The sequence below is a fragment of the Danio rerio genome, chromosome 22 (assembly GCF_049306965.1).
Source record: "Danio rerio strain Tuebingen ecotype United States chromosome 22, GRCz12tu, whole genome shotgun sequence".
NCBI classification, from domain to species: domain Eukaryota; kingdom Metazoa; phylum Chordata; class Actinopteri; order Cypriniformes; family Danionidae; genus Danio; species Danio rerio.
The window spans coordinates 17,358,722-17,385,323 of record NC_133197.1 but is presented as its reverse complement, the minus strand read 5'-3'; the positions used below and the strand labels follow the sequence as shown (position 1 = coordinate 17,385,323).

The following is a 26,602-nucleotide window of genomic DNA, read 5'->3' as shown; positions in this document are numbered from 1 at the left end:
TTTAAACTTTAGATCTGTAGTGTCTGATTTTTGTTGGCTGTATGTGGGCGGAGTAATACACAAAGGATAAAGAGGCTGCAGGAGTTCTGATATTGCAGAATATCGCACGACTATCAGCCAATCAGATTTGAGAACCAGACTGAACTGTTGTATGTATATGTATATATATATATATATTAATATATATATATATATATATATATATATATATATATATATATATATATATATATATATACATAGGAACTTTCCTCCAACCTGGAAATGGCAGGTCACCTTTTTCCTTATTATTATGCTAAATTATATATATATATATATATATATTTAATTTAGCATAATAATAAGGAAAAAGGTGGCCTGCCATCTCCAGGTTGGAGGAAAGTTCTTACCCCAGGTGGAGTTTATCTTGGGGTTTTGTTCACAAGTGAGTGAAGGATGGAGCTCAAGATTGACTGGTGAATTGGTGCAGCAGCAACAGTAATGCGGTCTGTACTTGTCCGTGGTGGTAAAGAAAGAGCTGAACCAGAATGAAAAAGGCTCTCAATTTACAGGTCAATCTACATTCCTACTCTCACCAATGGTCATCAGCTCTGGGTTATGACCGAAAGTACAAGATCTTGGATACAAGCGGCCGAAATGAGTTTCATTCACAGTGCGCACCCTTATAGATAGGGTGAGGAGCTCTGTTACCCGAGAGGAGCTCGGAGTAGAGCCGCTGCTCCTCCACATTGAGAGAAATCAGCTAAGGTGGCTCGGTCATCTGTTTCAAATGCCTCTAGTACGCCTATAACTATGGAGGTGTTCCAGGCATGTCCCATCGGGAGGAGGCCTCAGGGAAGACCCAGGACACGCTGGAGGGACTATGTCTCATGATCCATCCGGAGGAAGTGTCTGGGGAGAGGGAAGTCTGGGGATCTCTCCTGAGACTGCTGCCCCAGAAGCAATGAATAATTTAGGATAGAGCGACATGGTGGCTCAGTGGGTAGCACTGTCGCCTCACAGCAAGAAGATCGCTGGTTCGAGTACCAACTGGGTCAGTTGGCATTTCTGTGTGGAGTTTGCATGTTCTCTCTGTGTTGGCGTGGGTTTCGTCTGGGTGCTCCGTTTTCCCCACAGTCCAAAGACATGCAGTATAGGTGAATTGAATAAACTAAATTGGTCGTAGTGTTTGTGTCTGGATGAGTGCTTATGGATGTTGTACTGGGATGCGGCTGGAAGGGCATCCGCTGAGTAAAACATATGCTGGATAAGTTGGCGGTTCGTTCCGCTGTGGCAACCCCAGATTAATGAAGGGACTAAGCCTAAGGAAAATTTATGAATTTAGGATAATTTTATCTTCTGATAACTTCCAGACCCCAGAGATATACATACCCTATGTACAGATTAATACTAGTTTAAAGCAACGTGTTCCCCTTTATTGGTTCTATGTGTTCAGAATAATGGGAATACTTCCACCACTGAAATGTAAGCATTTAAGTGCATTTTCTCATCCGGTGCGTGATTCAACGTGACTATGTTCATTTTTAATTCAGCAACTTATTTTTTAAAAGCTATTTAATTAATCTTAAAAACAACTAGCATTACATTTAAAAGGGACTGGAATATTGTTGCTTCATTTTTTAGGTAATGCGTGACTTGTTACTTAAAAAAGTAATTCGCCCCAACAAATAATTTTGTTCACTGCTGACATAATTAACTTGAAGGAAAAACGTTTTAACTGATTATTATTGTTGTTGCATAATAATACAAGAGAACATATCTAAATAATGTTGAAAACCGGTAACCATTGACTTCCATAGTACTTTTGTTTTTCCTACCATGGATGTCAATGGCTACCGCTTTCCAAAATTCTTCAGAGTATCTTCTTTTGTATAAACAGGAGAAAGAAACTCATTATGTTTGCAACCGCTTGAGGGTGAGCAAATGTTCAGTAAATTGTAATTTTGGCTGAACTATCCGTTTAATGGTAAACAAGTTTGATTAGATATTGCTTTCCCTTTAGTAGTCTACTGAGGCCACCTAGTGGTTACCCTTAAGATCCTTTAAAGTATGCAAAAGAAAAACATACAGCCATCACAATGGTACCATGGATTTTACCATGGTACAACGACAAGATAGATATATCGTAGTACAGTATTTTTTGTAAGGGTATAGGCCTACTAAATGACATCATGAAACTATAATAAATAAAACTACCAAACATACTATGTTATAAGTAGATGTGGCAAAGACTAAGGTTTTAATCTGAGATCTGATTTTAAATTAGACAGATTCATCACAGACGAAATTCATTAGCTTTCCTAAATGCACTAAATGTTGTGGCTTTTACATGCGTAATACTTTTTTGAAAGAATCTTACCTTTTTTAATCGTGTTGTTTAGTAAAGAATTTATTCAACAACTTGAGTCAGACTTGTGTGACCGCAGGCTAATCCCGCGCTTTCTCCAATGAGGGCGCTATCGTACAAGCCTAAGGAAACAAAACTTTTTTTAGAGACACCTTTAAGCATTTTCAGTCATATTACAAACTAAAAAAATCTAAAACATTCATAGAATAAAACAAACATCAAATCAGCTATTTTATCATTCTTGTACTTTTTTATTATTTCAAGTCTCACGTTTATCTCTGTTTCAAGTCTCACGTTTATCATCGAATGGAAATAAGACCAACATGCCTCTACTTTTTTTTTGAGTCTTGTTTTTTTCCCCAACATGTCTCTGTTGTGTGTATAGAAACTAGCTTGATGACGAAACTGCCCGACCTGTCTTAAACTCCTCCCCCTGCTTACAGGTACATGGTCAGGTGCTGTAGTAATGCAGGGCAATATAACGAAAGCTTTTTTAGAAATCTGCAGGTGCCAGGCCCAGTAAGGCCTGCGATACGGAGCTAACTGTATATTTTAGGGTTGTTTTTTTAAAGTGGTGCGTAATAAGGTGAGTGAAGTGTTTTTCTTTCCTGCGCTGTGTTTGTTTATCGATTGATTGTGTTGGCCTGGGTCGCATTTCACGTTTTTGCTGCCAACTGTTGACTTGCTTATGGTCATACACGACTCTGAATTGTGAAGTTTAAGATCGTGTTACTTTTACATCTGCTTAAGTTTTTCATTTAAGATTTTGAGAGTTTTTGTTTATTTGTTTTAAAATCACAGTTTGAGTTTTTTTCTAGCTTTTAGTACAACTTACTTTGTTTCTTTTAGGAAGTGTAACGTAGTTTGCGTTTAGGAAATTTAAACTTCTTGACAGTTTACATGTGAATTATGTTGATGCACTTTGATTCGTCTCATTCATTTGAGAACCAAACATATGATTAACCGTTTTTCAATTCCGAATCTTTATTTGTTTTGTGAAAGTTGCGAAAAAACTTGTAATTTTTAATCGCCTTCTGATAGTTACATGTGAACGTCGATAGATCTTATTAATCTAATATATGAAAATGAATGTCAACTGTGAATGTCGTCATCATAAGATGGCAACGTCCGATTTGTTCGAATCTTTCTTTTGAGTCGAATCTGTTGAGGTGATTCACAAAACATTTCTGAATGATTCGTACGAAAACTTAATCTTGAGTCATTATTAACACGCCGAAATAAAATTTTTAATTTAATATAATCTTAATTAGATTATAAAGCAACTGTTAGGTGAATTGATAATATTGATAAACTTAAAAAGTAAGATTAAATCTAATAGTGCTTTTTGCAGTTACAGCCTCGGATCTTTTTTATCTTTGTTCGAAAGAACCGAGTCGCGAGAACGACACCAATTTTTTAAACAGTACTGCAGAAACCAAGACTCACCTGGCTCTACAGGTTCCGCAACTCGTTGGAGTCAATACATGCTTTGTGGTTTCACTGTGGTTTCGACAATCTGCTTTCCCTTATATACACATTTCTCTTTATCTATGGCAGTCTCAATCTGTGAGTTAATAATAGACTAGTTTTGAAAGGGCTATTTAGCATGGTTAGCATAAATATGACTTTATTCAATCCTTGAAATGTCATTGTGGCAAAGTATTTCAAACCAGTATGACTTTGTCGATATACGGCCTAACAAAGCATTTACACTTATTTAATGAAATTAAGTTATCAGAACATTCTAAGCTTAAATGTTTTATATTTCATATCCCTTGTTAGTATAGTTTGCCCCAAAATGAAAATGGTCATTTCTAATAATTTACTCACTGTCAAGTAATTTTAAACCTTGTTAAGTTTCTTTCTTCTGTTAAACACAAAAAGTAACTATTTAGAAAAATGTTAGAAACCTGTATACCGATTGAGTTACTGTTGTTTTTCCTTCTGAAAGTCAACGATTACAGGATTTCAGCTTTTTATTAAAATATATTCATTGGTGTCCCACAGAAGAAAGAAACTTAAAGGTTTAAAACCACTTGAGTGTGAGTAAACTTTCACTTTTGTTTGAAAGATCCTTTTAATTTAAACACTGGTGGAAAAAAAAGTATGTACTGTTATTGCTTTGTGAACCTTATCAAAGACGAGAGTGAACTTTCTATGTATTGAAGAATGTTCATTCATAACACAGAGGGAAACTTTGTCATGTTAGCCAGAACTTTCCCTGTTAGCTGGGTGTGTAGCTTTGTTTCTTAATGTTGTCTGTCATGAAGCAGAGCAACGAGTGTAAACAGTTTTGAAGAAGTGGGCAGGACCACCAGAAACCCCTATTGGGAAAGCGTTTATATAGACTGAATGAGGGGGAACACCTTAACACAACAGCATCTGATGTGTGTTCATCATCCCTCCTCCATTTCCTGTCAAGAGTGTTGGGTGTGTGATGATTCCTGTAAACTCGCTACTCTTGGGTTTTTGGGAAAAGCTAGCTTAGATTTGTCACCTCCTGGTTTTATTTTTGTTATGAAGCTCAAGTGTTTTATGAAGGAAATGCTGCAGTAGTGAAACATTGTGTTTGCTGAATAGGGCTTCAGAATGGATTTTAACAGCTCACTATGTGGTTGTTGGGGTGATCTGGGTTGTTGTGATAGTCTGGCCTTTGGCTTTTATACGTGGCTTTTCATTTTCACTTTCTTTTTATCATTGCTAGCTGAAAAAACTTAAAATTTCACCCTCATGTTTTGTTGTTGTTGTTGTTGTTGTTGTTTTTTTTACCATGAACACATGTATTGTTTTGTTACCATTCGCTGCCACTCTGGAAAATTTTGATTTAGAGCTATTAATTTATAAAGAGATAATGCATTCATTCATTTTCTTTTTAACTTAGTCTCTTTATTAATCTGGGGTCGCCACAGCGGAATGAACCACTAACTTATCCAGCATATGTTTTACACAGCAGATGCCCTTCCAACTTCAACCCATCACTGGGAAACATCCATACACTCCTATTCACACACATGCACTTCGGACAATTTAGCCTACCTAATTCACCTGTACCGCATGTCCTTGCACCTGTGGGGGAAACCGGAGCACCCGGAGGAAACCAATGCAAACACGGGGAGAACATGCAAACTCCACACAGAAATCCCAACTAACCCAGCCAAGGATCAAACCAGAGACCTTCTTGCTGTGAGACGACAGTGCTACCCACTGTGCCACCGTGCCACCCAGAAGTAATTCATTTATATAAAAATGCATTCAGAATGAAGTTTATGAATACAACCCTCTATATCAGGGGTGGGCAAACTCGATCCTGGAAGGCCGGTGTCCTTCACAGTTTAGCTCCAACTCTAATCAAACACACCTGCATATAGATTTCTAGTGATCTTGAAGACACTGATTGGCATGTTTAGGTGTGTTTGATTGGAGATGGAGCTAAACTATGCAGGACACCGGCCCTCCAAGACCGAGTTTGCCCACCCCTGCTCTATATTCTACATTCATTTTTGAATTATTATGAGATGCCTCTCTTTTTTCAGGGGAGGATAGTTAGAACATTAAACAGGAAATGATGTAATAGGGAGGATTTTTGGCCACTTTTTGCACAATTGTGTGTCTCAAGGTCAAAAGTCACTCAAAAGATCAGAACATTTGACCTTTTTTAAGTCAATGCAAATTAAATAAATAGTGTAAATATAACGATATCTTGTTTCATAAGCATATTTATATGAAATATAATATTAGTATGGACAGTGTTTTTATATTAAACAGAGAATACTCACAATATTTTGGTTACCGAAATAAATTATGTAAATAAAACAACAAAAAATACAGTTTCTGGAGGTTATTACATGACTTCCAAGCTTTTATGATCAATGTCAGTCGTTATTTGCCCCATAAATGGTTAATATATATATATATTTTTTTTTTTTTTCCAAGTAAAAGATAATGTATCTACAAATATCACAGCTTAATCAAACCGCAGATTTTAGAATGTAAAATAATTATTAATTTCTAATATTGATAAACTATAAATGATAATAAAATAACTAGATGTAGATTATTGGAATATGTTTCAATTGCAATTTCTTTGTAATGTTTACTAGCAGTTTTCCTGCTGACATTTGATTCTACACCAGATTTATTTCACTGCTGTCAATTCACAAGCTGAAGTTTCTTTTTTTTTTTTTTTCTTTTTTTACGTGTGGTAATCTTTCTGTTCCCCTTCCTCAATCTCTGCAGAAACCTTCACTGGGTCAGTGTGAATATTAAACATTAACACACCGGCTTAATGATTATCAGCATAACTGAAGTGTAGTGCAGGTCAGCTCCCTTTAGCAGCTCGTGTATGTTAGAGACTGTTATGAGACGAAGCTATAGGGCTTATTTTTTCAGTCTCAGAGTACTTTTTAGAATAAAATAAAAATCTGGGTATTTGGATTGTATTTAAACTATTACACACATTCATCCATAATGTAGGAGTGTGCAATGATAATCATCTGGGATAATGTCATACTTATTGTTTTAACATGGTGCCGGCTGACATTAATAATTATGTCACTGATTTTGATAAATAAAAATGAATGAAAGCATGTATACTTGAAGCATAATAAAATAATTTCAGTTAAATATAAATAAAAAAATACATATTCAAGTCAATTAAAATGTTTATTATATTACCATAAAAGGTCTAAACTTTCAACTAAAAAAGGAAAATATGTTGTTAGCAAAGTCTTATCCCAACAGTATCATAGATGTTGTTTTTTTTGATGATATGATGCACAAAAAATTATGTTTGCTGTTTGTTCAAACTTTATTTAAATTTAGCTGAAAAAATTCTTGAGTTTTTTGGGAGGCACAAATTAATTGTTTTGTTCAATCCACTTAAATGTGTTAATACTAATGAGCAATTCCATACTAATGTCAACCTTGCCATGAAAAATTATTTAGTTTTCACCGAAATAGAGAAACCGTTTCTACTTTTTTCTTTGTTAGCAAGTATTTTACAGTACTTTAAAAATACTCATAAATGTATCTGTCAGTATTTCAAACTATTAAATTTAATTTGCCAAAATAACACAAGTGGTAATTTCACATCTGTCACAACCATAACGGAAAAGCGTCATATCCATAACGACACTTTTTCCTCATAAATGCATAAATGTAAAATAAAATCAATAATTTTAATTCTATAGTGAGCCTACTAATACCTGTTTGATTAGCATTGTTTCTTTTGGGTTGTGCAGTGTAACTGAAAGAATTTCTACAAAGTCTGTTGTAGACTATAAATTGGCAAACTTTTTTGTCACAATCATAACGGAGGTTTATTTTCCTCATTTAAAATATAAACATTTTTTACAGGTTGATATTATTCTGACTCCATAACTCTGTGGTTAGTTGTTTTGGAAAATATAAACAAATGTTTCGATATAATGTAAAATATGCTTTATGTGTGAATTTATGTTTTGAGTTTTTCTGCAAATGTCACATCCATAATGCTGGAATTGCTATAATACATTAACTTAATTCCTTTATGTTGTCCCTCCACAAATCGATTGTGTACAACCCAGCTTTTTTTTTTTTTTTTTTTTTTTTTTTAATATATATACAGTGTATTCAATATTATTTGCAATATTTAATGTCACAATATATCCTGACCCTGCACTAGTATGGTAGTGTTATCATGGGCACTTCAAAAGTGAATAATTGGTTATTTATGATATATAATCTTTTAGAGTGTTCTCAAATCGATGTTCAGATTTGATAGGCTTTTTATTTTCGTCAATTATTTTATGTAATTTGGTCTATGCACTAGATCAAGGGTGCCCAAACTCGGTCCTGGAGGGCTGGTGTCCTGCAAAGTTTAGTATCTATTCATGAAGCACACATACTCACTGCAAAAATCAAATAACGCACAAGAGGACATTTCTATTTGGTATATTTGTTCCTGCTGCTTACAATAGTGCTGTTATAGCGCTTACAATAGTTCACTGGTCAAGAAATTTTTACTGTCAATAAAATGTGGTTATTTTATTGGCTTGTGTATTAAAAGTAAAATTTACACATATAGAAAGTAGCTTCTAATTATTGCAAACCTTTTCAGTTTTGGTTATCGGCCTTTGGCCATGACTTTTGATTTGAATGATTCATTAACAAAGAAATTGACATCACCTAATGTGCTTACGAGTGGTGTATCGAATCACAAATTTCACGGTTCGGATCCCATTCTGGTTTTTTAGTCAAAATCATTTTGCAAATTAGCCAAAAATAGGAGGAGACAAATGTCATTTGCTTTACATTTATTACAAAAATAGTACTGCAAGAAACTTTTTGGTTTCATGAAATAAAATGAAGCAATAATCAGCTGAATTATTTATTTTTAATGGCTTATTTTTAATGGCTGGTTGTTGTCACCTTTTGGTTAAATAATGGAATTGCTGCCTACAACTTTCATTTTTAAGCACATGATGGCAATTTGAATCTTTACCATAAACATCAGTGGTTATATTGAAACTATAAACTGTTATCCCAGTACTTCTGTGTTATTTGACTAATCGTAACTTCATAACTCAAAAGGCTAAAGACTTGATCTCTTTCTTGATTTTTTTTTTGCGCTTTCAGATTTGAATTCAACGCTTAGAAGGATTAATAAACATATGCAAATCACCATCATTTATAATTTATGTTGCGTGGGTGTTGAGATCCCGATCTTTTAATGATTATTCGTCCAGCTTACACTGAATGCATTGATGCAGGCTACACAAGTAGTGACAGAAAACACCTTCAATAACCCAAGAAACCCACCACATCCCGAATAATCTACCACAACGTCTTCCATCATTCTTATATTTTACAGGAAAGCCTAAATGCTTTCATACATGTGACTTGAATGAAGCCGATCTCTCTGCAATCATTACAAATTTAGGATTAATCTACAAGAAAAAAATAAATAAATTATTATTCCGCGTTTCACATGTGTTCTGAACCATGGGTTGTGATCAATACGAATTGCGGATCAATTGTGATTTGTTACGTCACTAATGCTTACTATAAGTGAATTTCCAATGGGTTATACGAATGACGTAGAATGTGTGACGTGTTTGCTATGAATGCACAGTATTCGCCTCAATAATAGGCCTATAAAAAGGATTTTCAATCAATATCTAGTGCAGGGGTGTCCAAACTTGTTTCTTCCAAAACATGATGGCAAGGATGTTGCCATCTTGCTCTTGCTTTTTAGTCTGCGTAGCAGCAAGCCATTGAAATTTAAGTGTTTCATAGTGTTTCTTTACGCTTACTACAGGAGAGAGAGTAAAACCAGCGAGCTGAACACTAAAAAATGCTGGGATCCACACAATCGTGTTGGAATAACAAAGGAAATAAGCAATTAGGTTAACTTATTTTTTCACATTTAGATGGATTGAACATAAACAGTTAAGATGTGCCAAAAAATCTCAAGAATTGTTGTTTCAGCTCAAATAAGTAATTTGAGCAAACGGCAAACGGCTTTTTTTAACTGAAAACTACTGGAGAATGCGGCACAGCATATCCTTTTATTGGGGTCTCATATTAAACCCATTTCGTCTTAATCTCCGAAAAATGAAATGCTATTTTCAGGTGATAGTTTTTGCGGCTGAAAATGATTACCTCACATACAATCAGAAATCCCACGACTGGCTATTCTTTTTTTTTTTTTTTTTTTTTTTTTAAAGTATGTATCTCATACATATTATACAAAATAAATGTTCATTTAATATGAACGTGTATTTCCATCAGACTCGTATCGGCCAGATTGCCTTCTCAAAAGTGACACCAACTATTAAAAATCTCATATTAGTTGCACACCCTTACATCCAACTATTACTAGTTTTCACACAATGTCATCATCTCTTGAGGAAAGATCCTTGTTTTTACCTGAGGAGAAATGAATTTCAGAAAGTGCCGACTGATTTGTAGACCCAGTGGGCGGATCTTTCTGTGGGCTCAGGTGGAGCTTTGTTTTTCTCCCCATTAACCCTCTGCAAAATGGAGCTCGTGATTTTTGAAGCACTGAAATATTATTTTGTTTAGATTTTTTTTTTCTAATAATTTTACATTTCAAAATGTAGATTTAAAGAGATGGTAGGTTTTGTTTATGCTTAGCTTTACTAGATAGTTGTCATCTGAGCTGCGTAGTGACCATTTTACACAAACTGTAAATACTGACCCGCACCTGTTCTTCTTGAGTGTGCTGCTTTTGTTACTGATATAGAGTTACAGAGGAGTACGATTGTCTAAATTGCGTACAGATTGAATACTTTAAATTGGAAAGTAGAGTGCAAGTTTGGTATGCAAGGTTATGTAGTTGCTTGCTGTGCTTTTAACTGCTTGTTCAAACTGTGTGATTTAAGCTATATAAACCTTAAAGTGATAAATTGCACCATTTATTTTTGTCTGTAAAGGCACAAAAAGTGATATTTAGAGGAATGTCTTGCCTGCTCGTTTTTACTATGATGAAAATGAATGTGAACTTTTTATTAAATTTATTATTATCTAATAGATGGAAAAGTTAACCTAACATATGTACAAGTATGTTGCCAACTGCTTTAACAAAATAATCAAGCTTAGATTGAAATATAAACTACGAAATGTTCTACTAAAAACGTTCATAAATGTTTGACTTTTTTCCCAGTGTAGCATAAGAGGTATGAAAAAAGACACACAATTTACTACAACTTAAAATATTCTTTTCCAACATGGAGCACAAAAGGAGATATTTTGGGGAATGTCCTAGCTGCTCTTTTCAAAATTATTTGGATAAAATTTAGAACCATTCTTATTGTTTGTTTAATGTAATGTAGCCTTCTAAAATAACAAAAACTTTTAAATCAAACAAAAAAAACTTTAGTCATAAATAAATGTATAAATAAATAAACTGCACAACTCACACAAAAACAAAAGAAAAAAAATCTCGCATAAGACTTTTAATCTTAATATTTTTCTTTTAAATGTTTATTAATAAAAACTATAACCATAATACTATCTCAGTAATGGTAATAACAGTAATTCTTCTAATAACAACAACATTAACATTAATATTGATGGAGACTGAGACTGTCCATAATGGTGCCACATTGATTTAGCGTTAGCAGGGATTTAGAGCTGCTGTTCAGTGAAGCATCCCATATAATCATAAACTCTCCAGTGCAGTAATATGTGAGTAAGAACAGCAGTCTTACATGAACTTCTAACATGTTTCATGCAGGGAGTTTCCTAGAAAAGCCTTGTGCTGATATTTGCATCCCTGGTTTCCTGCCTGTGAGAAACTTCCTGTATGACTATAGCTGTCGTTGATGGCGCGTTTTTAAGGTACTACTAATGTCTGATTCGTCACTGTCACTAAATATGGGGGTGGGGGGGTCTTATTTCCCATTTTATCAAGGGAACGAAACGCCCAAAATAAAATGTAATAAAATTTAAATATTTAAAAGTATAAAATTAAATAAAATAAAAATACAATAAAAACAGAAAATAAAAAATACAATAAAAATACAGAAAAAAATAACAAAGTACAATAAAATATAAATAACACAAAATAAAAAATGAAATATAATTAAATTAAATTAAAAACTTCCTTTTTAAGTTTAAAAAAAGAGGATTGTTTTTGACAGCTGGTCAGAATAGAAATGTTTTTGTTTGTTGTGATCAGTTTTAAAGGATGTTAGATATACAAGTGGGTCTCAGATCGGACAAGAAGCACTGCATTAAATTACATTTCCCCCGCCATGTCTTTAAATATGACCGTTTAATTTACCCCAGTATTTTCAGTGGAATTTCAGCACTAGCCTGTTGCTACTCACGGTGCTAGTGATTACAACGGTCTTTCATCTCATTTTACGCTTGAACGACTAAATGAATGCTTAAGTCTATTTAACTGAATGTATTGTAATAATATCACATCGATGCTGTAAAAACAACTTTATGAAACTGAAAATAGTCACATTAGGCTTTCACCAGAAGGCTTTAAAACTCTAGCTGTGCATATAGCCCATTGCATTTACTCGATTCTTTTTTGGTAAGTGGTTGCAAACAATTTAGCATTACTTAATTTATTTTGTTTGAACTCAGCCCAGGGCGACGCAGTGGGTAGCACGTTTGCCTCACAGCAAGAAGGTCGCTGGGTCGCTGGTTCGATCCTCGGCTCAGTTGGCGTTTCTGTGTGGAGTTTGCATGTTCTCCCTGCGTTCACGTGGGTTTCCTCAGAGTACTCCGGTTTCCCCCACAGTCCAAAGACATGCGGTACAGGTGAATTGGGTATGCTAAATTGTCCATAGTGTATGAGTGTGTATGTGTGGATGTTTCCCAGAGATGGGTTGCAGCTGGAAGGGCATCTGCTGTGTAAAAACTTGCTGGATAAGTTGGCGGTTCATTCCGCTGTGGCAACCCCAGATGGGGGATGAATGAGAATGAATGAAACTCAGCCCATTTTAGTATCAAAGGTATAAAAGAGAAAATTGGCTAAAAATGTACAATAGTCATCGTCTTTTGCTCATAAAGATGTAGATGAGTTATGTTTGCTTAGTGTTGTAAACACAGACTCTCTCTCTGACCTTTGCTTGCCGAACGCAGCCAATAAAAACATGGGAGACATTCCAGGAATTCTCAGGTCTGACAGAAACCGCTCGCAAAGTATGTCAGGACACTTGCAGGTGTTTGTTAGTAGTAGAGACTCCTAAAACATTCCGGCTTTAAATAAAGTGTTTTAAACTCAGCATGAGACAATTCATGACAGGAATAATCCACTCAAAACAAAAACTTCTCTAGTTTCTTCTGTCAAGCAGACAAAATAATATATTTTGAAGAAATTGTATCAGTTGAATACCATAGTATTCATTTTTCTACTATAGATGTCAATGACTGCTGTTTTTTTTTTTTTTTTTTTTTGTGCTTAACATGAAAAAGAAACTCAAAAGTTTGGATGTAAGATTTCAATTTTAGGCGAACTATCCCTTTAATCCTCATTTGTTAATTTACAATGATGAAACCAACTAGCTGTGCTAAATATGAACTTTGGAATGGTCCATGATCCTGGTAATAACTGTTCCAGTCATAAACGAGTAGCATTTATAAACTAAATCCTCATATGTTGAAAGTTCAGTGTTGAATTTCAAAATCCAGTGGCATGTCAGTTGTTTTATTCACTCATTGAATGCCTCCTAAAAGACTTGTATTGGTTTTTGCTGAGCCGTTGGTGTGGTGTAAGTGTCAGGTATCGATGATGTCATACACTGGCTCCGCCCCTCCTCCCCCAATACCTGTATGGCAGGAATTCAGCAGGTGTGAGCATGCTCAGTTCCACTCATTCCTTCTCATGCTCAACCGGACTGGAAAACAACAGCCGAGAGCTGGGAATACAAAAACCAAGTGAGGCCCTCAAAATAAAAAAAACTGCTGAGCTGTGTCTGGACGCTTTGGTTGCTTGTAAACCTTTGTTGTTTGTGTTTGATCGCTGTTGCAGAAATCTAGCTAAGTTCTTCTTTTCTCATTGCAGAAATCAGTCATGGAGGAGATGACGATATGGGAGCAGCACACGGTCACGTTATCGAAAGTAAGTGGCGAGGTTTAATCCACACCTTCATCTTTGCTCCATGCAGGTGCGTCTGAGAATATGACACCGGGTTTGCAGTTTTCTAAACAGCTGAAAGCCGAGAAGGATTGAAGGTTTAGTGGACAATTGTGACACCCTGATTCTCATAGAAGTTTTTTTTTTCTTTTCCACCTGTCACTGAGACACACCCAAAGTGTTGAAATGTCAAGTTTTCAGTCATGTGATACTTTTTTTAAGTGTAAACCGGAATTGGCTTCATTCCCAACATTTTTTATTTCAGGTTGTGTAAATTTAATTTGGTATTTTGAAAAGTAACTTTTTATAGCATATTGTTTTGTATTTTTATAAAAATAATGTCTAAAATAATAATACATTTAACAATAATGATTATTTTATTTATTTTATTAAATAAATATATTATTTTATAAAAATGACTTAGCCGTAAAGAAAATTAATGAATGAATATTATTTTATATATTATCTATATTTTATTTATTTATTTTTTTTATTTATTTTTTTGCCTTTTTTGTTTTGCTCGTTCTTTTATTTCTTAAAAAAAAGTTAAATTTTATTAATTTTTGTTTTGTTTGTTTATTTATATTGTTTATTTAATTATTTTTTTCATTCAATTGTTTGTTTTTATTTCTTTTGGCTTGATCATTTATTTTTCCACTCGTTTGATTGATTCTTTTTACTTGCTTGTTTTTTTTTTATATTCATCATTTATTCATGTTTTTACATTCTCCTTTTCTTCCTTAGTCATCCATATTTTTATGTTCTATTCTGTCTTTCACAGGATTCCAAGGTGGGCTTTGGTTTTGCCGTCTCAGGTGGGCTGGACAAACCCAACCCAGCAAATGGGGACGCGGCAGTGGTGGTCTCTGATGTGATTCCCACCGGTCCCGCCATGGGCCGACTTCAGTGAGTGCACGTGTTTCCTCCTCCACATCCTGCATAAATCCTGTAGAACCTGTCATGTTTGTGTACAAGACTGAAAAACTAAACTCACTTGCCAGCTGATTTTGGTGATAGAGACTCATGTGATTTCTTGCCCGTAGGACGCGAGATCAGATTGTTATGGTGAATGGTGTTTCAATGGAGAACGTCACTTCACTCTACACCATACAGAATCTGAGGAAGTGCGGGAAGACCGCTAACATTGTGAGTAAATGACAGTAATGGATAGAAAGACAGACCAACCGATAGATAGATAGATAGATAGATAGATAGATAGATAGATAGATAGATAGATAGATAGATAGATAGATAGATAGATAGATAGATAGATAGATAGATAGATAGATAGATAGATAGATAGATAGATAGATAGATCAAAGCTGGACAAAGAAATAGACAGATAGACGGTGAATGGATGGACAGACAGATAATGAATAGACAGATAGATGAATGGATGGACAGATAGATGGCTAAGTTGATAGACAGGTGGATGTATGGATGGACAGAGGGATGTATGGATGGACAAGCAGGTAAGTAATAGACAGATAGATGAATGAAGGGACAAATGGATGGCTGAGTAGAAGGACTAGTAAAAGTATGGATGGACGAACGGGTGGATGGACCGATAAAAGGATGGATTTATCAACGTACGGATGGGTAGATGGATGGCAGGACAGAGGAATAGACACTGATAGACAGACAGATGATAAATAGACAGATGTCTGAATGCATGGACGGGTAGAAGTATGGATGAATAAACAGACGGATGGATGGATAGACGGATCATGAATAGATAGATGGATGGATGGATGGACCGAGGGGATAGACACAGATTGAAAGACAGCTGAATAGATAGACAGACTGATGATAAGTATACAGATGACTGAATGGGTGGACAGGTAGAAGTATGGATGGACAGACAGATGGATGGGCAGACTGATCATGGATGGATGGACGGATAGACTGATGATGAATGGATAGACAAACAGACAGATGGATGGATTGATAGATGGAAAGACGGACGGATGGATGGATTGATAGACATATGGATGGGCAGATAGACAGATGGATGAATTGATGGACGGACAGACAGACAGACAGATGAATGCATAAGCTGATAGAGAGATGACTAGATAGTCAGACAGATTAGTGTATGGATGGATGGATAGACGGATCATTAATGGATGGATCAGTGAACAGATGGATGGGTGGACCGAGGGATAGATGAAGACAGACAGGAGAATGGATAGACAGACAGATAATGAGTTTACAGATCACTGAATGGATGGAAGGGTAGAAGTATGGATGGACAGACTGATCATGGATGATGGACAGACGGATGATGAATAGATAGATGAATTGATATACAGATGGACGAACAGGTAGACACGGATGGATGGATGGATGGATAGACGGATGATGGATGGATGTGTAATAGACCGATGTATGGATGAACATCAAGACAGGTGATCGATGGACAGACTGATGAAAAGAACAACAGATGAACAAAAAGATGAATAAATAGAGTGCAGAATGCTCATGATAACACATAGGTGAGTGTACTGAGTGAATGTTTTGCTGGTGTTGTAGACTGTGAAGAGGCCGCGCACGATCCAGATTCCTGCCAGCAGCAGACCCACTCGCTCAGCCTCTCAGTCCAACATTTTAGACGATAAAGGACCTCAGTATAAGGGTCAGCGGGGCCCTGACACCACACGCACCCGCCGGGCCCGAAGCGTCACTCCTGACCGCAATGGCCACGATCTGCCCATCACATCCGGATACAAGCGACTGCCCAATCAGGACGTCCAGAACAAACCCATCAAGACCACTCTGATCAAGAAGAAGCCCACCGACGGTCAGTGTCTCCTGAATAATGGCTTGTGGTTTTTTTGGCAGGTTTTTAACCCCATTTCTCTGTCTGTAGAGTATGGAATGAAGCTGGGGAGCCAGATCTTCATCAAGCACATGACTCCCACCGGTCTGGCTGCCAAAGAAGGCTCGCTTCAGGAGGGAGATCTGGTTTTAAAGGTGAACAGCAGATTCTCAAATCAAATCACTTTTATTATCACATCATCAGCAGCACTTGTACTATGATGGGTGAAAAGCTTAGGTGTGCTCCAGACAGTGCAAAATACAACAACATACTTCAAAAACAAACAATATACTGTTAGCAGTGTTGACAAGAAAACACATGTAGGCACAGATGGACAAGAAGGACATCTTCACTGTTCTTTATCAAACGATTTTTACTATCATTATTATTATTAATATTATTTGTTTTGCTTTTTTTGTTTGTTGGCTATCGGTCAGCTTTTTTGAAGGTTTCAACATCCGTAAATTCTGATGTTTTCTTTCTTGAGAGATGCCAACTCACAATTCTGAGATAGACGTCAAAGTTAAGAGATTATAAGAGTGAGAAATATATAAAATCAGATCAAGCAAAAAAAGAGATGATGAAAATTTGCAATTGAAAGATATGAACAGAAAAAAATGACTGCATGTCTACAAATGAAGACCATTTTTCTGAAGAGGTGGAAAAGTATTGCAACTTATTTAGATTGATGTACATTTTAGAGGTTATTTAACTTATCACCGGAGTAATCTCAGGTAACTACAATGTAAAACAATGTAACTTGATGTACAAATGTGTCTCCTGAAAAGTATTTATGATGGCAGCATTTTTTTGTTTTGTTTTTTTATAAAAAATTTTATAGTATCATATTTTTATTATTATTTTAATTATTTCCTTATCTTTAAGGGGTTAAATTGTTGGAGAAGGGCTTGTTCTGAAAAACAAAACGTTAAAAAATCTTAAATTAAAAAAAAAAAAAAACTGAATAATCCGCTGCATAAAACACATGCTGGATAATTCTGCAGTTCATTCTGCTGTTGTGACCCCAAATCAATAAAAGGATTGAGCCGAATGAATGAATGAATGAATGAATAAACCGAATTAAATAAAATAAAAATTATTTTCATTTTCTTTCTTTTTTTGTTTTGACTGTTCCATTTTGTTTGTTTCTTTTATTTCATTAATATATATATAAATATATATATATATATATATATATATATATATATATATATATATATATATATATATATATATATATATATATATATATATATATATACACACACACACATATATAATAATTTTGTACTTTGCTTATTCCATTCTTTCTTTTGTTCTTTTTCCTTTTTGTTTTTCTTGACCTCCTGTTGCTTTTTTTTTTTCTTTTCATTGTATATTTTGTCTGTTTTAAAGTTCTTTTATGTTCTCTTTGGTTTTTAATTTCATTTTCATTATTTTTCCCCCCTTTATTATTATTTTTTGTTTGATTATTTATTTATTTGTTATGCCTTATTTAATGTCATATTTTGCAATTTGTTTACATTGTTGTTTTTTTGCAGATTTTTTTGTTTTAGTCATGTTTCTTTTATTTCCCAGTACTGGGTTGTGGCTGGAAGGACATCCGCTGCGTAAAACAGATGCTGGAATAGTTGTTGGATTATTCCACTGGTGACCCCTGATAAATAAGGGATTGGCCAAATAAAAATTATTAAATGAATGTTTTTTTTACTCATTTTTCTGGGCTTTCTACTTCTCTCTTTCTTTAATTTGATCATTTCCTTTCTTTGATAATCCCAACATACACAGATGTAGTGTAACCCTGTCTAATTTGCCATCCAGATTAACGGCATGACAACAGAAAACCTGTCCCTGCTGGAGACCAAGCATCTGGTGGAGAAATCCAGAGGGAACCTGACCATGCTGGTGCTGAGAGACGACAGAAAGTTTCTGGTCAGCATCCCTGAAGTGGAGGACAGTCCTCAAAACAGCTCAGACGAGAGGCGGGAGGACAGCAGCTCTGAGCTGGAGGGTAAAAGATGATTGTTTTTCCTCACACGCAGATTTCTGTATTCATCTTTATTTTTCGCCAATTAACAAAACAATTACATCGATTTGGGCTTTAATAATGTCTTGAAACTTCATTAATGTGCAATTCTGACTTTGTATTTTTATTTTATTTTAATTTATGTATTGTTTTTTTTTATATCATGTTTTTCGGTGTCTTTGTTTTTGTTCATGTTTATTTTATCTTTTTCTTGTTTTGCTTTTTTATGCATTTTGAAGTTTGTTTTGATCTGATGTTTGTTTGTGTTTTGTTCAGCAGTGCTCTTGTTTCTCTGTAAATCAAAACAATATTTTGATATTGACTACTAATGTTTTTTTTTTTTGTATTATTTTGTTCGTCGACTTGAAGAAATCTCAGACCTGGATTCGGACCTTCCCGTTACAAACCGAGCATCTCGTCGCAAAGACCGAAAATCGAACAGGTGAACGCCTCGTTTCTGAACTTTTCTCTTTGAGCTGTGATCTTTGCACTAACAGAACTTATTGATCAACAGAAACCGGGCTGATCCTGTGTCGAAAAAACTTGAATCCCCTCCTCTGCGCTCAACTCTCACAAGACCTGCTCAGTCTATGCCTCCTCGCAGAGGTGAGTCTTAATAATTCTTTGGGTTTTGTTCTTGAATCTGAAGAAAAGGAATGCATTTGTAAACCTGTTTAATATGACACAGATTTTTAAATCATGGGTGTTTTTAGCTTCTTTCATTGTTCAAAGTTGTATATTTAAATGTCTGACTGTATTTTATTTATTTTTTTATTCTTGTTCAGTTCCCTCGGAGTCTGAATCTGATCGCAGCAACTCTCCTCCACCAAGACATGACACTCTCGATCACAGAAACAAGTAAATATTACAGAAATGCATTCAGTTCTGTTGCATGGTTGCACAGTATATAATATTTTGCATTTGGTTTGATCAGAAATGAGGAATTGGAACTAAATATCTACTTCAAGTACTTATTTTATTGTGTTTTTGATTTTTGGTTTGTTTGTTTTTCAGTTTTTGTCTTTGTTTTGTCTGCATTTCTGTTTGGGTTTTGTCTGGTTATCTTTGTTTTGTTTGTACTTTTTTGTGTTTTTGTTTTGCTATTTGTCAGTCCTTTTGTTCTGTTTATATTTTTCATTTTTCTCTACTTCTTCTATTTATTTATGGGTTTTTTCCTTGTCATCTCTTGTTTTTGTTTATTTCTCAGTTTGATTGTATGAGATGCATGCTTCACATGCTTCTGTTTTGTCTGTTTCAGGGTTCTCTCTGGGTACTCCACACTGCCAAACCCTCGAGCTTCACCCATCACCTCCTCCTCCACATCCCGGCCTCGCAGAGGTCTGCTTTTAAACACTCTGATTTTACCATATCTCAAACACACACCAGCATGTCAAGAGTTCACTAAATTACGATGAATCACACAATGATGTATATAAATGTCATCTATGAGTTAATCAAAGAAGCTTAATGACTGTTTGTTTTGTGTGAGCAGCCGTTTCTGAGTCAGATTCAGACCGGAGCGCATCTCCACCGCCCAGACGTGAGAGTCCCAGACCTGATAACCACTCCAGATACAAGTATGAGCGCACGTCACCCAGCCCAAATACTCTGATATATTAAAGGGATAGTTCTCCCAAAAATGAAAAATTACACACCATTTACTCACCCTCAAGTGGTTCCATTAAACACTAATGAACATATTTTGAAGAAAGCTTGAAGCTATTGACTTCCATAGTAGGAAAAGCAAATACCATGAAAGTCAGTGGTTACAGATTTCCAGTATGTCTTCTTGGTGTTCAACAAAAGAAAGAAACTCAATCAGATAATAAAAATAATATGAAATATAATATTTTTCACGCATTATTCCAAATATGCAATGGAGAAATAACTATTAATACAAAAAATATATATAATGATCTTTTATAATATTTTTTTCTCCCAGGGTGCTTCCTGATCTCCCCCCTCCAGGTTTGAAGCCTTCTTCTCTTAGCATGTCTCAGGATTTCCCTCGCCGCATGGCTTCACCTTACAGGCCTCCACCTAGAGGTGATTTTCACCACTAAAGCCCAGAGTATAATTTGGTTTTTATGCTAGGCTACATGCACAGTGCATGTGGTGAAAATGTCATCTTCAGCACAAAAGATCAATGGTAATGGAAGGCCAACATAGCCAAACTGTAAATTAACAAATAACACGACTTTTGGATATGTTAAGGTGGCGAAACTTCTGATGTTTTTTATACATTTATCCCAACACGCACTCTTGTATTACATAAGAAATATGAAGTCATAAGCTGGGTTTCCATCACTCTTTGTTAATGTTCATATTGAAATTTTGAAGAACACTGCAATGGAAATGTGTGTGATGGAAATGGCAAATTTCAAATAAAAATCTTATTTCACTTGACGTGGTTTTGGAAAAGGCTTAATGAAAATAATGGGAGATGAAAACATTTGTCGAAAAAGCTTTGATTAATGAACATTACACTCATGTGAATCCGTTATTTTTGCATTGTTCACTGTTTGTTGCTTGGTTACCAATACTACATTTAGCCTCTCTAAGAACTTTTTTCTTCTTTGTGAACTTTAAAAGGATTGAAAGCATCATGTTAAGATGGAAACCCAGCTTTAGATGCAGTCATTTTAATTGGCAGTTGTGTTTGTAAACTCACTGATGCTAAGTCAAACTTCTAGCATTTTATTTAAAACGATTTTGGCCCTGATTGCTTTCCATACATGCCATATGCATACAGCCCTTTTCCATCAGGTGCAAACAATGACTCAGATCAAAAGAAAAACAAGAAATTGGATAAAACAGCAACAAACTACATAAGGCTGTGCATTCAACTGTCTTTTTTCATGGTCAAACTGAATGTGTCTACGCATACTAAAGTACTACATCCAAACTGGTCAAAATTGATGATCAAGCTGTGTATTTCTACACACACATTCACACACATAAAAAAATTAAATAAAAAAAGTCCTCTAATACAATGAAAAAGTAGCAGTAGAGTTTTGGCCCTAATGGCCTTCCATACTAAAGTATTCATACAAAAGCACTAATGGGATTTAGTGCACTTGAGTTTCACCATTTTTGTTGTCTTAATAAAACACTCATTCAAGAGCATGTCGCTATTAAACAGATGCATCAGAATTCGAATTGGTCTTTTTTGTTATTGTGTCAATATACAATTCGGTTATGTTAAAGTGGCAGATGAATTTTTTTTTATACATCTCTGCCTATGCGCAACCATTAAATTACATATGAAAAATCTGATCATAAGCTGTTTTTTTCTACATGCGCGCACACACACACACACACACACACATTTAAAAAAAAAAAAAAAAAAAGCTCAAAAGTCCTGTCCTACTAATGCAATGAAAAAGTAGCAGTCATGTTTTGGCCCCAATAGCCTTCCATACTAATGTATTCATACAAAAGACAAATTATACATGGGATTTAGTGCACTTCTGTTTCACCATTTTTGTTGCCCTCTTAACACACTTATTCAAGAGCATGTCGCTTTCACACAGATGCTTCAGAGTCTGAATCGGACGAAAGTGCCAGACCTCAGCGCAGACAGGGGACTCCGGCCAGCCAAGAGTCCCGCAATAGATACAGGTACACATGAGGGACGCCTCACTGCCACTTTTTACCCAACTCCCATCGGGCTCTTTCTGTAGGGCCGACCATCATCCTGCATACGATGACAAAGAAACGTTCAATGTTGTTTTTGATTCATTTCGATTATGTTGCTTGTATACGTTCATGTATTTCTGCTTCATTGTGTTCTCTGGAAATGTGATATATGTGTGTGCTTTTAAAAATAAAAGACACCGAATGAACCCGCTTTCTCTTGTAGTATGTTGATTTGTCACTTTTAAAAGGAAATAAAGTGATAGTCAGTCATAAGTATGCAATCACATAACACCACAAACAGCATATATATAAACACATTATATATGGAGATGTATAGACATATAATGGTGTAATGAAGACTAGAGATCTACATATTGATCTTTTTTTAATAAGTTTAATAGAGTCATTTCTACTAGTCCATATAAATCATTGATTTATGGAACTTCATTTTAGTCATAATTAGACATGAAAGTGAAAAATGCCCCATTTCAGTGAGAGAGAGAAAGCCAGAGGTGAATATCTCCCTCTGTTCCTAATCATCAATGGTTTTATGATAGATTCTACTTTCTTTGTGGACAATCAGCATCATCATTTAGTGTTCTTTTTGCTCTCATCCTCCTGTCTGGCCTCTCTCTGTTTCAGGGCTGCCCCTGAAGTGAAGGCAGCAGCAGTAATGGAGCCCCCAAAATGGGCGAAACCCTCAACGCCTGTACAGAGAGGTACGTAAGGACCATGAAGTAACTATTCTGAGCTAAATATGAAATGCAAATACTATGAAAATGATTTTATGTAATTAAAAATAAAATCCTTTATATATCCTGAAGTACATATTACAATTTATAAATATGTAAGTGTTAAAAAATATATAGAATTCTTATTATTTTTAATATGTTAATATAAATATTTTGCCAAATAAAATTTGTATTGTTTTATTGTATAAACACTAACAAAATATATAGAATAATGATTTAATGTACAACAGTCTTTAAATATGATTTAATGCACAACAGTTTTTAATCTGAAAAATTCTTTAAATATTATTTTCATAAAATGTTTTATATTGAAACATTAATGGTACAACATGAATATAATTATTTTTTTATTAAATTATAATAATACTATTATATTACAATATATTATCAATTAAAAATATATAAATTATTTAAAAATATGAATATTCATGCCATAAAATATAAAATATTCTTATCTCCGTGTAAGTATTAAACCTTCGTATATTCATTATGTATGTTACTGTAAATGCTATAATTTTTCATCATACTACACAATAATCCTGCATTCATTCATATTGAATGTTATTGACTAATATAAAGAAATGAATTGTTTTATAAAGGCGTCTAATTTTGTAAAGGTGTCAACTCTAAAAACTGGACTGACACCGTTTCAATTTACTATAACACAATTGACACAATCTACATTGTAAAAGCACTATAAAAATAAAGAGGAATTGAATTGAATTGAACTTGACTATTTATTTCATCAGCTCCCTCAGAATCTGAATCAGATGGAAGTTACAACTCTCCACCCAAACAACCTCCGTCTCCAGTCAGTAAAAGCTCCAGAATCAAAGGGTACGAGTTACTATTGTTCTTTTCTTTATTTCCTATTGATGTCTTGCATATAAAGGTAACATATTGTTTTGCATCTACACATTGCCTCAGGCCTGAAATGCAAATGCCAATCACCAGCATCCGGCAGGATCCTCCACTCAGAGCCGCTCCTGCCAGACCACCTCCCGAAGGTCTGAAACCAATTGAATATGAGATTAAATATTTCTGCAGAAGCACTCACTGGCCACTTTATTAGGTACACTTTGCTAGTACCGGGTTGGTCACTTGAGGGAATATTACTGAAAATTACCCCACATTTTACTATTCTGCTTCTAGATTAGATAAGATATCTTTGCTTCATTTAAATTTACTAAAGACAAATATTTCCAAGTATGGATTAACAGTTATAAAAAGTAAAAGCATGTGTACAAAGTAAATTTCCCTCAACTTATAGATTCCATTAAAAATTACTTTGAACATTGGAATCCACCACCATTACAATTGGGAGGTAGAACAAGTCCTATGTAAATTAATATCTTACACATATTTCTATATCTCTTTCAGTGTAAACCATCTTTTTGACAATCTTTTTTTTCCACTTTTAAATGAACTAATATCATCATTCATATAGAATGGGGAAATAGCACACATTTGTATGAATGGTGAACTGATGACCATCATGGCCAATCACAGTCATTTCAACCATTTTCAGTCATTTCAGCACTTAAATGTTTGGTGTCTTTAAAATTGGTACCAAACTTAATACTTTTGACTACCCCAGCCAGGAGAAAGTTGCAAACTACTTTGACTGTGTTCATCTTAAACAAGACATATAAATCATATACTTCGAGGATGGCTTGAGAGTAATTTTTGGGCAAACTTTTCCCATTCTCATGGTTCGTTTGACCACTGTCTACATGCCTAAATGCATTGAGCTACCGTCATGTGATTGGCTGATTACATATTTAGTTATCAACCCAGCTTCACAGGTCTACCTTATAAAGTTGACTGCATGTATCTTTTGTTTGCCTTTGTGTAATAGGATTGTTGTTTTGGTTGATTTTGCAGATTCCTCTGACTCAGAAAGAGCCCAGTCACCTCTCAGGAGATCTGACAGTCACAACAGCGATCACAGGTTTAGTATGCCTCTTATTTTGTTTACAGTGGAGGTCAAAATTAGAGAACAACCTCCAGTTTTGTAAATTTCACAAAGATCACTACTCAGTTCTGCTCGTTATCCTGACTGCAGTTTTTGCATATCTTAAATGTATCCCAGTGGGGACCTTAATGTCAAAACAACATTAAAAAACAAGTCAAAATCTCAAATCGATTTGATGTCAAAACCTTAATATCTTTTTGACGTCCACACATTGATGCCCCTCTGACCGCCAAAATAATGACATAAAAAATATTGTAATGTAAAAAATGTTTTATTCACCTTAGAGCTTCAATTATAAATCACAAATTTATGACAGTCCTGTAAATGATTTTTGACGCTAATTTTAGATGTCAATTTGATGTCATTTTGACTTGAAGCTAGTCAATTGACTTGAAACCAATTTGCGTTTTTTTCATGTTTTTTTATGTTTTATTTATACATTGTGAAACATTACAAAAATTTACAAAGACATAAACATGTAACAATAAGCAAATACACTGAAGAGTATTTTGAGCAAATAATAGTCATAAAAATAAATAAATAATAATAAATAAAAATGAAATAATAAAAATAAATACATAAATAAATAAAAAAACAACAACACTAGTGCAATCTTGTATACATAAAAAACAAGTCTACAATGTGTTGACCAGGAATAGTTTCCCGTAAAAGCTGGGCATTAGGGGGTGGGGACTCAATCAGAAGGAGCAGGGTCAAGCTGAAGAGTTTGGACATATTTGTGAAGGGGTTCCCACAATTTAATAAAAATAGTGCTAGTTTGGTGAAGAGAGTACCTAATTTTTTCTAATTTCATAAAATAAAGAACATTTCTTATCCAACAAGAGTGAGAAGGAGGGTGAGGGCTCTTCCAGGTCAGAAGAATTAATCACCTAGCCAGAAGGGTTAAGAAGGCTACAAAGTCTACAAAATGAGAGGGTAAAGTGTGGTCGGGCAGAAGAACCCCAAATAAACCATAATTGGACATGGTGGGATAACAACAGTGGTAATAGCTGATAGCGAGAGAAATATTTGTCTCCAAAAAGAAAGCAGGGAAGGACAGGACCAAAACATATGAAGTAAAGTAGCTGTACTAGAATGACACCTGTCGCACTTAGGGTCTATAGACGGATTGATGTGAGCTAGCCTGCTCTATGCACTACCTTGCATTGTATTAGCCTGTGACGTGCACAGATTGAGGAGGAGTTAACCCTGTTCAAGACTGCTTTCCATGTCTCCTCAGTAATATCAATTCCAATGTCTTGAGACCAGGTGGTCCATAAATTATCAGAAGAAAATTGAAGATTAACAATTTTAATTAATAATTTAGAAATTGAACCTTTAGCACAGGGATCTATGCCCAGTATTGTGTCTAGATCTGAAGTAGGCGTTTTGTCATGTTTTTTGATGTTGTTTTGACATTAAGGTGTCCACTGGTGTATGTATAAAAAA

At 34.9% G+C, this 26,602-nt stretch overlaps 1 protein-coding gene across 2 annotated transcripts in view; it reads left to right on the top strand.

The window, feature by feature from the left end:
* Nucleotides 1–2,752: 2,752 nt before the first annotated feature.
* The window catches only part of tjp3 (tight junction protein 3), a 31,266-nt gene continuing 7,416 nt past the window's right edge, over nucleotides 2,753–26,602 (top strand). The window contains exons 1-18 of one of the 2 annotated variants that reach the window (NM_001328340.1): nucleotides 2,753–2,933; nucleotides 13,872–13,928; nucleotides 14,725–14,849; nucleotides 14,987–15,089; nucleotides 16,476–16,743; nucleotides 16,813–16,916; nucleotides 18,583–18,772; nucleotides 19,157–19,229; nucleotides 19,302–19,393; nucleotides 19,573–19,645; nucleotides 20,046–20,125; nucleotides 20,280–20,364; nucleotides 20,730–20,833; nucleotides 22,321–22,408; nucleotides 23,069–23,145; nucleotides 23,928–24,015; nucleotides 24,106–24,185; nucleotides 25,063–25,129. In NM_001328340.1, the coding sequence (NP_001315269.1) occupies nucleotides 13,881–13,928; nucleotides 14,725–14,849; nucleotides 14,987–15,089; nucleotides 16,476–16,743; nucleotides 16,813–16,916; nucleotides 18,583–18,772; nucleotides 19,157–19,229; nucleotides 19,302–19,393; nucleotides 19,573–19,645; nucleotides 20,046–20,125; nucleotides 20,280–20,364; nucleotides 20,730–20,833; nucleotides 22,321–22,408; nucleotides 23,069–23,145; nucleotides 23,928–24,015; nucleotides 24,106–24,185; nucleotides 25,063–25,129 (1,745 nt within the window). In that variant the 5' untranslated portion in view covers nucleotides 2,753–2,933; nucleotides 13,872–13,880. Of the gene's footprint in view, nucleotides 2,934–13,671; nucleotides 13,745–13,871; nucleotides 13,929–14,724; nucleotides 14,850–14,986; nucleotides 15,090–16,475; nucleotides 16,744–16,812; nucleotides 16,917–18,582; nucleotides 18,773–19,156; nucleotides 19,230–19,301; nucleotides 19,394–19,572; nucleotides 19,646–20,045; nucleotides 20,126–20,279; nucleotides 20,365–20,729; nucleotides 20,834–22,320; nucleotides 22,409–23,068; nucleotides 23,146–23,927; nucleotides 24,016–24,105; nucleotides 24,186–25,062; nucleotides 25,130–26,602 lie in introns of those variants that run through there. The other variant, XM_005170442.5, reaches the window with a different exon arrangement.